The sequence below is a fragment of the Solanum stenotomum genome, chromosome 1, assembly GCF_019186545.1.
Source record: "Solanum stenotomum isolate F172 chromosome 1, ASM1918654v1, whole genome shotgun sequence".
NCBI classification, from domain to species: Eukaryota; Viridiplantae; Streptophyta; class Magnoliopsida; order Solanales; family Solanaceae; genus Solanum; species Solanum stenotomum.
Genome location: NC_064282.1, coordinates 79,444,481 through 79,458,865, shown reverse-complemented (window position 1 = coordinate 79,458,865; position 14,385 = coordinate 79,444,481). Strand labels below are relative to the sequence as shown.

At 36.0% G+C, this 14,385-nt stretch overlaps 2 protein-coding genes across 2 annotated transcripts in view; both read left to right on the top strand.

Annotated features, from left to right (window-relative positions):
• LOC125841344 (uncharacterized) overlaps positions 1-14,385 on the top strand; it is a 404,974-nt gene that overhangs the window by 123,157 nt on the left and 267,432 nt on the right. The gene's annotated exons all lie outside the window — the stretch shown is intronic.
• LOC125857097 (uncharacterized) lies at positions 13,224-14,022 on the top strand. Its single transcript, XM_049536769.1, has 3 exons — positions 13,224-13,281; positions 13,365-13,797; positions 13,854-14,022. The coding sequence occupies exons 1-3, from the start codon at positions 13,224-13,226 to the stop codon at positions 14,020-14,022; spliced, it is 660 nt and encodes a 219-aa protein (XP_049392726.1).

Genomic DNA, 14,385 nt, shown 5'->3' with positions numbered 1-14,385 from the left:
AAGTTTATTTAAATGATTGAATTATGATATCTCATGCATGAATTGATGAAATATGGTGATTTTATGATGATTTCCCCATGAACCCATGTAACCCCATGTTTTCGAGTTATGAATCATGTGATGTGGGATTTTGATTGTAAAAGCAGAGTTTTATGAAATTAAGCATGTATTGCTAGCTTTACATGAAATTATGATGAAGTCCATATCTAACATATGTTTTCTAAGTATTGAATATTGAATCTTGGTTTTGAACCTCAAGTGGTAAATTATGAATTTATGCATTTTCTTATGGAATCTATTCAAATGTTTTAAGGGTGTTTTGAGAGTAAAGTACCAATGATGATGTTGTTGTTGTGTTGTTGAAAGGATATTCTCATAAACACATATTAGCATGATGTGAAAGGTTTTCTCACATAATAAGGATTCTAAGGTTGAAAGGCTTTCTCACCTAATTGAATCAAAGATTAATATCTATGATGAAAGGATCGTGGACGGTGAAAGAAGTTTTCTCACGCATGGCCTAATGAGTTATCCTAATGAAACTTAACATGGATTGGAATCCTAGCGTTCCTTTCCATGGATCATGAGATAATTCAAGACTTAATAACTACTTTGTGGGATTAATGCTTACCACCGAGAGGATATTGATATTGAGATGGGAGCCCTCTCGTGAGTAGAGGCTGGGTTTCTAGAAGCAATCTCTTGAGATGGAAGCCCTCACGTCAGTAGAGGCCGGGTTTCTAGTAGCAACCTCCTTATACCTTAAACTATGTGCCCCCATAGGATGATTAGCTAGTGGATCCACTTAAGCTAGAAATTCATGGTCCTTACCTTGGCAAGTATAGGACAATCCTTTTCGGTGTGAGAGACACTGGGATCATGTTATAGCTCACATGGTCTCTATGTCGGTTAAGGCTAATTTCTCACATTAATAATGAACTAAGGTTACTTCAAGAAGTAACTCATATGTGTTCGAAGGCTTAAAGATGATTAGCTTGCATTGGTCGTGTTTTATGAAGTATGTTTTCTAACCTTTTTATATCATGTTTTAACTTGGTCAATTGCATGTCATGAGATGAAATGTCCCATTTTTGCATATTTTAAATGTTTTATGCATGGCTATAATACTTGGTACATTATTTTGTAATAACAGATACTCTTGCCTACATTTCCCCAAATGTAGGGTCCGACAGTCAGGGTCATCAATTTTGTGGCTAGACCTTGATTTACGAGCTTTGGTGAGTCCTCATGCTTCGAGGACGGACTTTCATTGTTTTAGTTTCTTTCTTATTTTCAGTTTTGAACATGATGTATGGTCTAGGCCCAATTTCATTCTATTGTAACAGATGGCTATCGAGACAAAGTGTTTTAGACTTCCGCTTTCTTTTATAAAATGTTTGGACTTGAAATATGGTTTTACTCTTATTGTTTGATTTCTCATATTATGAGAGGTAAGTGGTTTGTATGGAGCCTTACGTGGTCTTGTACGCCATGTTACATCTAGGGCGTACCCTTGGGTCATGACAAAAACCATCCCCAACCGCCATACCACTTTTTCAGAAGACTTATCAAAAGTCACCCTTCTACTAGACCTCTTTGGTCCTATCTTATCATATGTATCTGATTCAACACTAAATGCATTAGAACTTTACCAACTTTACCTTTCAAGGTTTTATCAACAACATCAGTTTCATCAAAGCTCAGATCTTGACCAACTTCACCAACATGAATTTCTTCAAGGTCATTTGGTATTCTTTCCCTTCTTTTCCTTCTCTGTTATGTCCTTTCAGCCCTTACGTTTATGTAATCTTCATGGACATCACTTTTATATTCAGCCTCACCTTCATTGAAAAAATCTTGATGGTGTGATTCAGAACTATTTTCTATTGAATATTCAAACTCCAATATATTAAAGTCATCAATAGTTTCAGTATTTGTTGGTTGTGTAGCTGGTTGAGAAGATGAAGTAGTTTTAGTGGTTGGTGGTTCAGTAAATGCAGTGGTTTAGTTGTTGTTGATTCAATAAATACAGTTGTTTCAAAGGTTGGTTGTTCATTAAAATGAACACCCTCATCCCCTTTTTCAACACCCGTATCCCCTTCTTCAACATCTCCTTCCATTTTTTTTATTAGAAGCACCAAAAGATTCCTTATTGGGACCAGTGTATTCCAAGAAAGCAATGGGACCATCTATTTGATCAACCATGTGACAAACATAAATTTCAATATTATCTCCATATTGAAAATTTTGATGAAGTTAAATAATGTCCCTGTCAGTTTGGATATCTATAAGAAAGTCACTATTAGGTGGCCTAATATAAAATGTGCACCTTGTAGTGTAGCCTAGTTCTCTTATGTAGCCTATTAGTTCAAAATAGGACATTCTGTCCACATCAACATCCAAATATTCAGTGATTTCACCTCCTACATACGCTAGTGTACCACCACTAACATTCAGAGTCCCATCGTGATACCATCTCAATGTTACCACTACAAACCCACTCATCCCTGAAATTATACAACGATAACAATAATAAACAAAAAGAAATATAATGAAAAATATGAGTATACGTATTCATACATGGTATAAAATCAAATATTTTGGGGAAGAAACTACAAGACAGACACCTATGAATAAACCCTAGTAGCGACAAAATTATCCATCAAAATTCAACTACGAATAAACCCTTGTAACGACAAATCATAACATTTCATAATAATATAGTAGAACTAATCATATCTGATGACAAACTTATTTTTTCTTCAACATAAGTGACAAAAACAAAATTTACCTAGTAATTTTAGGAAAGCTAAAAATCTGAGATGTAGTGAAATCGTCAATACAGTTGACTAAAGGTTCAATCTAAAAATCTTACCCACCAAGATGCAAACAATAGCTTTGAATCAGTTGTTTCAAAGTGAAATACACATGAAAATGTAGAGATTTGTCTTAGTAAAGTTGAATTTGAGAAGGAGAAGTTGAAAAGTCTCAGGGGTTATTTTTCCCTTTTCCTAAATAAGAAACGTTTTTCTAACCAAACTAGTTGACTAAGATTTTTTAAAGGCGCATGTAGGTAAGTGTTTGAGTTTGAGTGATATAGTGGTCTAACTAAGCTAACAATTCCCATAAAAATACACTAAAAATAAGTCGGGGGTGGGGTCATAGGACCCCCGAAAAGTAAGTATGTGTAACAGTGCCCATAGTTGAAGTGTGTTTTGAACCCTTTTCCCTTAGTTTTTTCTTTCACTTTTCTAATGTAAAAAAATACTATAGATTAATTAACATAACTTCATGCTAATAAAATAAAGATTGGCTTCTTAGTTGACGTTCATATAAAAAATTGCACTAATTTCATCTTAGCAATAACGCCAACATGGGTGTCAAAGAACATTCTTATGGACTAAAGACTTTATCTGGTCAATGATAGTAGTAGAAAACGGATCTTCTGATGTATTGAATTGGCACAAATTGAGTCAAGAAAGGATGAAAAATAATCAACCAATTTTCATCCTCATGTTGAATAACACGTGGATAAAAGAAGTGAGATTGAAGTACTGAATGACGATACTATGACTGACTATTCATTCAATGAAAACTTCTAAAATATCCACAATTAGCACAATTTTTTTAGTTTCATCATCACCCCTCTTTGTAAATTCACGACATCCATCAACCAAATAGTCATCAAACTTAGTAGCATGATTTTTAGGCATATACCATATTTTATGTTTATATTATCACTTGGATTTGAGCTTGAGTTGTTTGTCCTTAGCTTGACTTATTTTGTTAAAGACTTAAAGAGTGAAAATTTTGTTTGGCCTTTTGCTTTGATAGGGGTGATTTTTTCATTTAACACCACTTCAAGGCGGTCTACAACACAAACAAACTTCAGCCTCACAACCCCTCACATTTTATACTAAGTCTTTTAGATTGTTCTCAGTTTTATGCAACGTATCACATTGACAAACTCACAAAACGCTACGAGAACAATTCCAACCTTTATTAATATCAATATCAACAAAGGAAGAAGCTTTACTAATTGTCCAAGGTACAGGACACTGATCTCTCTTTAATAGTGTTTGTGTGTATAACAAACATTGTTTACTTGTCAACAACTCATTAATTTTTTGTTTGACACAATCTAATGATGAGATTATCTAGTAGAAGTGTGTTCTTTTTAATTATTCTGCATTAGAAATATATTTACAAAACATTTATAAAGATATATATAGATAAAAATGATTTATATAAGTGTATATATATATATATATATATAAACTAGTTTCTGAACATGTGCGTGCATTGCACATGTGTTTCATGTAATTTTTTTTTTATACATTTATAAAGTTCACAAATGACTAATTTGAGCCCAAATAAAAATAACTTACGACAACCAGACAATTATAAAAAAACATGAATATTTAAGTTCATATATTTTGTAAATAAAAGAAAAGTATATTTATGTATTGTAATTTATGTTCTTAAAGACATTATGCATATGATTTTTTCTTCGATAAATCAAGGAAGGTTGTATAAATTTTTTTTGAAAAACTGCACCTATTAGGTTTTTTAGTACTTAATTTATCCGGCATTAAATTCTTTTTGAAAAACTGATATTATTTAATTTGATTTTAAATAAAAATCTATTAAAATTTACGAAGAAAATGAACTTGCTATTTTTTTTTCAAATGAAGAAACAGAACCATGCTTTTAATGTCACACAAATGCATTAGTTTACAAAATAAAAATAATTAAATAATTAAATAACTAGTTTATAAGAATATAATATAAAATTTATAATTTATTGAATTTATAAGGTATTTTTTTTAGAATAAATAAATATTTAGTGAATATATAACAAATTTAGTAAACAATATCATATATTTATTTCAAAGTCAAATATACACATTTACTCTCTTTTCCTCCGTTTTAATACTACATGAAGCAATTAATTAAGCAAGTAACTGTTTTATTTCATCAAACAACTATATAACCAGATAGAAAATAAAAGCTTACACAATTGATTAAAATAAAAAAACTTTAAGAATTCAATTTTAGTTTTTCCTTCTCTTTCCTAATGTAAAAAAATACTATAGATGAATTAACATAACTTCATGCTTATAAAATAAAATTGGCTTCTTAGTTCATATTCATCCTTAGAAATAACGCCAACAAGGGTCACAAAGAACATTCTCATGGACTGAAGATCTTAACGTCAGGGATAAAAGCAGAAAATAGGCCTTCTGATAAATGGAACCGGCACAAATCGAGTCATGAAATGATGAAAAATAACTAGCGTATTTCCACCACCATGTGGAATAACATGCGGGGTGAAAGAATCAAGATCAAAGTTTTGGAAGACGATATAATGACTGACTATTCATTTGATGAAAACTCCTAAAATATCCACAATTATCACAAATATATTCTTCTTTAGTTTCATCTTGATCAGTCTTTGCAAATTCACGTCATCCATCAATTGAATAGTCACCAAACTTAGTAGCATGATTTTTTAGGCATACAACATATATTATAATCGTATTATCACTTGATTTGAGCTTGAGTTGTTTGTTATTTGCTTGATTTTTTGCTTAAAACTTTAAAGTGAAAGCTTTTGTTTTGCTTTTTTGCTTTGTTTGAGCTCTCTTTAATAGTCTGTGTAACAAAATTTTTGTTTACTTGTCAACAATTTATTAATTTCTGTTAGACATAAGCTAATGATGAGATTATCTAGTAGTAGTTGATCCCTTTTAGTTATTTTGCATTAAAGTTATCTTTACAAAACGTTTATAAAGATGTATATAGATATGAAAGATTTAAATAAGTCATTGCACGTGCGTTGCACGTGTGTTTTATATCACTCTTTTATTTTATAGATTTATAAAGTCACAATTAGCTAATTTGAGCCCAAATAAAAAAACTTACGACTATAAGATAATTATAAAAATTCAAATTAAAAAAATTCTATAGTTGTTTGTCATTTGATTGATTTTTAGCTTAAGACTTAAAAGTGAAAGCTTTTCTTTACTTTTGCTTTGAGTTTGAGCTCTCTTTAATAGTGTGTATAACAAAAAATTTGTTTACTTGTCAATAATTTATTAGTTTTCTGTTTGACATAATCTAACGATGAGATTATCTAGTAGTAGTAGTTGATTCTTTTTCGTTATTTTGCATTAGAAATATCTTTACAAAACGTTATAAAAATATATACAGATAAGAATGATATAATGAAGTATATATATAGAAAAACTAATTTTTGAACACGTGTATTGTACATGTGTTCTATATCATTATATATATATATTTATAAAGTCCTCACGATCCAAAAGTACAAGTCGTGATGACACCTATGTTCCCAATCGATAGGTAAGTCAACCCAATAAGTTAACCAATTCAACTTAAACGTGGAAAGGTAAGTAGCAACAAAATATCTAAAATACTAAGTCTTATAAAATAAAATTTGAAAACATAGAAATACCACCCCGAGATTTAGTGTCATAAGTACAAATGCTTCTAAAGTCAATACAAGTCTCTAATTATTTAACAAGTCTAAACATAAGAAATATCCTATTAGAATACCAACACAACCTAATAAGTAGAGATAGATAAAGGTATGAGCCGCACAATATCCAGGCAACTCACCACAACTCAAAGATAATCCAAACTCAGACTTAAGCTCCAAGATATGCACTTGAATTCGAAATACAATTTGCACCACAAAAGAGTGCAGCAAGTGTAGTATGAGTACGAAACCACGTGTACCTAGTATATCTCATATACCAACAACAAAGAAGTAGTGACAAGAGTATATAAGAAAATTATCCTTTAATTTTACAAGTCTACATTATACTTATCTGTCAAGTTTCATCTGATAAGGGTAATCAAAATATCATGTAATGTCCAACCACCAATAAAGCACATAATCAACCAGAATGAATGATGTTATGAGATGCAATGCAATGTGACATCATGAAATGATATGCCTTAGATGCCAAGTACTCTCTCAACCGTATATACATAATACTCCTCGAAAATACATCACGAGTTCATGACCCATGGGGATTCGCGAGATCCATATACTGACACGGACGATCTTCACGTATCTGTGCGGACTATCTCAATGCACTATCATAAAATCAAACAATACCAGCACAGACGATCTCCACGCCCCCAACTTATAATCATAACATCTCACAATCCTAGATTGGACGATCTCCATGTGCCCAACTTATACTCAATCTCATGTCAATGCATGTGTACCATATGATTTCAATAAAAGGGGATGATGATGTATCTCAGTCAATCAAATATTAGTATGATATATAATCAACCCAACTATCACAAATATACAGGATCAATAAAGAAACACAATCACAAAAAAGAAATCAAGTCAATAATACATCAGCTAATGCCCATATGCTTTGACATTCTTAGATTACAATATGTCATTTTATAGCAATAAACTTTCCCCTTTATAATACCAGTACTCGTAACAATGAATGTCGCACCATTAGTACGAGACTCCTGATACGTCCAAACTTACACTTCAAATAAGAAGTGTAAACGGTCGATGCCAATTTACAGAACTCAATTAGAGTTGAGGTCGATCCCACGAAGAATTTCTTTACATATAAGGTTTCACTATTGCGTTTATTCGAATGTTGTTATTATCTCTTAAAAAAATAACAACGGAAAGTAAATTGGGTTTGGTAGGAATGTTATAATTACCAAACTTGCTGTCAAAATCTAGATTCGCGACTAACAGACTATTTCGTTATAAGGTTGATTCAGTTAATTAAGAGAAACCAGGATTGTGTTCACCATAACATTAGTTCAAGTGTTCTTCCGTAATTGAGCATCGGGCAACTCAATGTTTACAAAATCATTAAGAGTTAAATTTGTCTAACACTTCTCAGCCAAATCAGATAATTATCACTCATTTTCTCTCGACCCTAGAGTGTTACTATAATTGATCCTCGCTTAAAATTATATGGCGTTAAAGATCTTTTTTCTCGAACTCAAGCTTTAACTCCAATTGGATAATCTAGTTCAACCTTTTTCCTAACTGGTATTTTTCTCTCGAACAACTACCAGATACAGGCTCATCTAATGCGTGCACTCACTAGATGACAATGATATCAAAAGCTAAAAACTACAGAATGTAAACACAGACTGTCCTTTACTCGTTTTACGTAATCGTAACTAGAACTTCGTCATGGATCCCACAACCCTAGTCGTGGTATTTAGCTAATCATGCTTTCACGTAAACAATCCGTAATTAGGGATGAAAACATATTGAGAAAGACTTATGAAAGTAATTAGCAAATCAACAATCACTTTGATAATCTGATAGTTTGAATCTGAATTTCCAACTGATAGCAATAATCAAAAATCCAAAAATCGAAAGCTAAGAGTAATGTTGTGTTCTTCATCGTGAAACGTAAGATAATGAATAATCCTTTTCAAAACTATCTAAAGTAATTCAAAATAGAATGTTTAAAATGAGTCCTAATCAAATTAGGACTAAGTTGTCGGGCCTTTTCATGGCCACTACCATGACCCGTCAAGGGCTTCACGGTCGGTGAAGCCCTCAGTGGTCTTGCCTTGGAACTTCCCGAAAGTGGATCTTCAAACTTGGTCACTGAAAAATGCACCACGAGAGCTACCACGGTCTGTAGTGAGGACCACAGCCCGTGAAGTTGCCCGTGGTCTTCATTTGGGTTTCAACCTTCCTTCAACTCTTTCTTGCTTTCACACTGGTTCAGCTCCACGGCAGGTACCACGGTCCGTGGTGAGGACTACGGCCCGTAGAACCCTCTGTGGTCTTCACTTGGTTATTCCTGCTCTTCATCTTCTCAAGGCCCAACACTGCCTCACTTTCACGAGCTCAACCACGGATCGTAATAAATTTAACGGTTCGTGAAGTTGGCCGTGAACTTCACTTGGTCAACATCAGTTCTGCTTCCTTTTTCTACTTTTCTATCCAACCCAGATTCTGCCTACACATTTAACAAACCCGTCAAATAATCCAAAATTTGACTTAATTTCAGTATTAGTTCATAGTTATTAAGCATTGCCACGATTTTGCAGCACATCAACACCCTCAACTTAGAATTCTTACTTGTCCTTAAGTTATGAGAAATACAAATACAATCTGCCCTCAATTCATATCCAGGCTTATGACACTATGCAACAACTATTTTAAGTACAATTTGTATCCTAAACCTCTGAATCTAACATGTAAGAATCAATAGATGACATCTCATTACTCACAGTCAATCATGCTTATACCTGCGAATTATCAACTCACACAATCTACTTTCAAATGCAACCACTGTGTCCTCACACCAAAGAAGTCCCTTGCTCATAATGGTAGGGACTGAGTACTACGCTCACGCTCTCAATGAACTTCTAATACTAACAACAAACTACCATAGGCCGGCCTTTGCTTTCTACATTTTATCTTTCAAACACCCGGAATAGGATCACTGTAGGACTTTATTGGCTTGTAACATAGGTTCGGGGTTAAGGAATGGATATTTGGTTTCGTGAGTGACTAATCCCTTGGTTTTCCAAAGTTTCATTTTGACATACTCTTTTCTGAGTGATTCCCTCTTTTTCTTTATTTCATCTCGACCTAGTAGCTATTATTTTCTTTTTCTTTTTTCTTTTCTTCTTTTTCTATTCTTTTCTTTTTATTTCATATGCAATTTTGATATGCACTTAGCTCACTGGTTGAACCTTATTTTTCCCTTTCTTTCGGTTCGGATTGCAATCACCCTCAACTTAGGCTTTTGTCCTGAGTTGTGATATCGTACCTTCGGAGAACCAAGGATATGATATATGTTGGGTAAGAACAAAGACTGATTGAAGGCTCAAATTGGGTTCAAGTGATAAACTTTTCATTTGGTTATTTTATTTTTGGCTTTTTACTGGTTTAACAAAATTGGCCTATTGATCCTTTCCTATCCGGTTATTCTCAGATTCAAGCAAGACTACTTAGGCAAGTTCTAGTTTCTACTCCTACTGTTAGAATTCAATCAAAACTTACACACACACTACACATGATTGCATTTTTTCCAGTTTCTTGGTTCACCAATTAATTGGTCAGATTAGCCATGTTCAACATATCAGTATCTAAGATGTCATCAACAGATCCTAATAGTCAAACTCAGATTCAGGTCCTCAATTTTCACAGATTAGCTATTGTGCAGCTCAACACACAAAACACACAAAACAGTAATACACAGAGACAACCTCCATTTTTCTAACAGCTATGGTAGGTTGCTCACCACCCCCTCCCTAAATAAAAAGGACTTTACCCTCAAAGTCGATACAGAACAATAAAACACACAGGCTATGAGGAGGGGTCATACCTACGTCGTTCTAGGCGCTGGTCGTCGGATCAACATTGGCACCCATATTAATAGGTGCGCTCTCAGAACTCGAGACCTGATCAGTTTGGTCCTCACTAGTCGGAGCATGTGCTCCACTACCAAAGCTCCAACTGAGGTTTAGTTTCTTCAATGCCCAGAGTGCTCTATGCTCAAGCTCAACTGGAAAATGACATGCCTTTTCAAACACCAGTTGATATGGAGACATACCAATAGGTGTCTTGAAAGCTGTTCGATATGCCCATAGAGCATCATCCAGCTTCCTTGCCCAATCTGTCCTGTTGGCATTAACTGTCTTGGCCAAGATTGCTTTAATCTCCCTGTTGGAAACCTCCACTTGTCCACTGGTCTGTGGGTGATAAGGTGTTGCCACCTTGTGTTATTTTACCACATACTTGGTCAGAAGCACACTGAATACCTTGTTGCAGAAGTGAGAACCACCATCACTGATAATGGCTCTAGGTGTTTCGAACCTTGAGAAGATGTTCTTTTTCAGGAAACCAGCAACACTTTTTCCATCATTGTCAGGTAAAGCAACAACTTCAACCCATTTGGACACATAGTCAACCGCAACCAGTATGTATTTCTGCCCATGTGAACTCACAAAGGGGCCCATGAAATCAATACCCCACACATCAAACAATTCCACCTCTAGAATAGGTGTCATGGGTAACTCATGGCGCCGAGAGATAGCTCCTTGCCGCTGGCACACATCACAGCTCCTTACTATGTCCACTGCATCTTGATGAATTATGGGCCAGTAGTACCCACACTGAAGTATCTTGTGGGCTGTTCGAGCACCACCATGATGACCACCAACTGGAGATGACTGATAAGCCTCCAAAATGTGCAACATTTCGGCTTTCGGAACACATAGACTAATTATGTTGTCAGCACACACCCTGTACATATACGATTCATCCCAAAAGTACTTGCCTACATCATGCAGGAACCTTTTCCTTTGCTGATATGTCATCCCCTCAGGCATCACATCACATCACTAACCAGAAAATTAGCATAGTCAGCAAACCAAGGAATAAAGTCAACAGTAACAGCTAATACATGCTCATCCGAGAGTGTATCATCTATCTCAAGCTCAATTTCTTCCTTCTTTGCAGCCTCCAACCTAGACAGGTGATCAACTACCTGGTTCTCACAACCTCTCCTGTCATTCACTTCAAAATCAAACTCTTGGAGAAGCAACACCCATCGGATCATCCTAAGTTTGGCATCTTTCTTTGCCATGAGATATATCCAGACAGCATAGTCTGTATGAACTATCACCTTAATGCCAAGGAGGTAAGCTCTGAACTTTTCAAACGCATACACTACAACCAATAGTTCCTGCTCAGTGACTGTGTAGTTTCGCTATGCCCCATTTAGCGACTTACTTGCATAGTAAATCGAATGGAACATCTTGTTGTGCTTCTGTCCCAACACAACTCCTAACGCAGTCCCGCTAGCATCACACATCACCTCAAATGGCTTTTCCCAGTCTGGGCCAATAATCACTAGTGTTGAAATCATTTTTTCTTTTAGGCACTCAAAAGCTTTGAGACATGCCTCATCAAAGATAAATTTCACCTCCTTCTCCAAAAGCTTGCACATAGGGTGTGCAATTTTGGAGAAGTCCTTGATGAAACGCCTATAGAATCTGGCATGTCCTAAGAAGCTTCGAACACCCTTCACACATATCGATTGAGGTAACTTTTCAATCACTTCAATCTTGACCTTGTCGATCTCGATCCATTTCTGTGATACCTTGTGTCCAAGAACTATGCCCTCATTTACCATGAAATGACATTTCTCCCAATTCAGCACTAGGTTGGCCTCCTCACATCTCTGTAAAGCCTTACTAAGATTCAACAAACAATCATCGAAAGTATCACCTACTATAGAGAAATCATCCATAAATACCTCTAAAGTATCTTTCACCAAGTCAGAGAAAATAGACATCTTACACCTTTGGAATGTTGCTGGTGCGTTACTCAGTCCAAATGGCATACACTTAAACGCAAAGGTTCACTAAGGACATGTGAAGGTGATCTTTTCCTGATCTTCAGGAGCAATTGATATCTAGTTGTAGCCAGATTATCCATCTAAGAAACAATACCACCCTTTACTTGCCAACCTATCAAGCATCTGGTCCATGTAAGGCATGGGGAAATGATCCCTCAAAGTCCACTTGTTGAACTTTTTGTAGTCCATACACACTCGCCATCCAGTGACTGGTCTTTGAGGGACTAATTCATTTTTGGCATTTGCCACCATAGTCATACTACCATTTTTAGGCACACATTACACTGGACTGACCCAGTGACAGACAAAAATGGGATAAACCACCCCAACATGTAACCACTTGATTATCTCTTTCTTAACCACCTCCTGCATAGGTGGGTTTAGCCTCCGCTGGTGTTCAATGCTTGGGATGCAATTCTCCTCAAGCTGAATCTTGTGGGTGCATATATCCGGAGGTATTCTAGTAATATCACCAATGGTCCACCCAATGGACCTTTTGTACCTTCTCAACACCATGATCACCTCCTTCACCTTCTCTTTATTTAAATCTGCATCCAAGATCACATGTAAAGTGTTATTAGAACCCAAAAATACATACCTGAGGTGACTGGGTAACTGTTTCAGTTCCAGCACCGGTGGCTCCTCAATGGATGGTTTTGCTGGAGGGCATGGCCTGTTTTTCAAGTCTAGGTCCAATTTCTTTAGAGCATATGAGTGTGTTCCCATCCTCTGCAAAGCATTCACGGTCTGCCCCTAGGCAATAGAGACCGGGCAGATGGTAGTTCTAGCGGATCTAAGCTGGAAGATATGATGGCTAAAGTACTCCAGAAGGTTGAATCAACTGATGTAGGGGTAAAAGAAATGATAGGTGATTTCTCAAGCATGAGTTAGTTGGTAGACTCTCACACCACCTCCATTAAACAAATTGACCAGCAGTTGGGGAAACTCCAGCCTCACTGAATCAGAGGAAGAATGGATCATTACCAAGTGACACCATTCAGAATCCCAAGAAGGATGGGCACTGCATGGCCATCGCCACCAGGAGTGGTAAAGTTCTTACTGACCCTATGTTTGCAGGTACCAAACATGAACATGTCTTGGAGCAAGCTGGCAAAGATGATCATGAAACTGTACAAGTAGATGACTTAGAGGAGGTTCAACATAAATCACAACCCGCGAGAGGAAAAGAGAAAGAGGTCAAGGAAAACCTTCCTTTACAGCAGATTCCCAAACCACCTCCCCCTTTCCCTCAGAGGCTTAGAAAGAAAGTTGAAGATGGGAAGTTTACAAAATTCATTACCATGTTGAAGCAACTTTCAATAAACATTCCACTGGTGGAAGCTCTGGAGCAGATGCCAGGATATGCCAAGTTCATGAGGATATGGTTACAAAGAAAAGAGTTGTTAGTCTTGATTTTACTAATGATGTTCACTATTGCAGCGCCATTGCTACTAGATCTTTGGTTCAGAAAAAGGAAGACCCAGGTGCATTCACTATTCTATGCACCATCGGGTCAATCAGCTTTGCAAAAGCGTTGTGTGATCTAGGAGCCAACATCAACTTAATGCCACTAGCCATATATAAGAAACTGGGATTGGGAGTTCCATGACCCACAACAATGAGGTTGATGATGGCTAATAGGTCAGTTAAGCGGCCAGTGGGAGTCCTATGTTATGTACTTGTGAAGGTGGACACCTTCATTTTTTCGGCTGACTTCGTGATCTTGGATTGCGAGGTGGACTTTGAGGTCCCCATCATTTTGGGAAGAGCATTTTGGCAATAGGGAGAGTCTTAGTAGATGTTGAGAGAGGTGAGCTGAAGTTCAGACTTAACAAGGATGAGGTAAAGTTCAATATTTGCAGGTCAATGAAGCAAACCCAATGATATGAATACGGTATTTGCAATAGAGATGGTTGTTGATGAAGACATGAGGGTACCCATAGAAGAGAGGATGGCTGTTGAAACCTTAGCA

What these genes read in the sequence shown, in the direction of transcription:
- LOC125857097 (XM_049536769.1), top strand. Translation starts at nt 13,224, where the DNA reads ATGGCTAAAGTACTCCAGAAGGTTGAATCAACTGATGTAGGGGTAAAA. An exon ending in AGGGGTAAAAGAAATGATAG is followed by an intron (nt 13,282 to 13,364) that starts GTGATTTCTCAA and finishes GGGAAACTCCAG; the next exon opens with CCTCACTGAATCAGAGGAAG. An exon ending in GCCAAGTTCATGAGGATATG is followed by an intron (nt 13,798 to 13,853) that starts GTTACAAAGAAA and finishes TCACTATTGCAG; the next exon opens with CGCCATTGCTACTAGATCTT.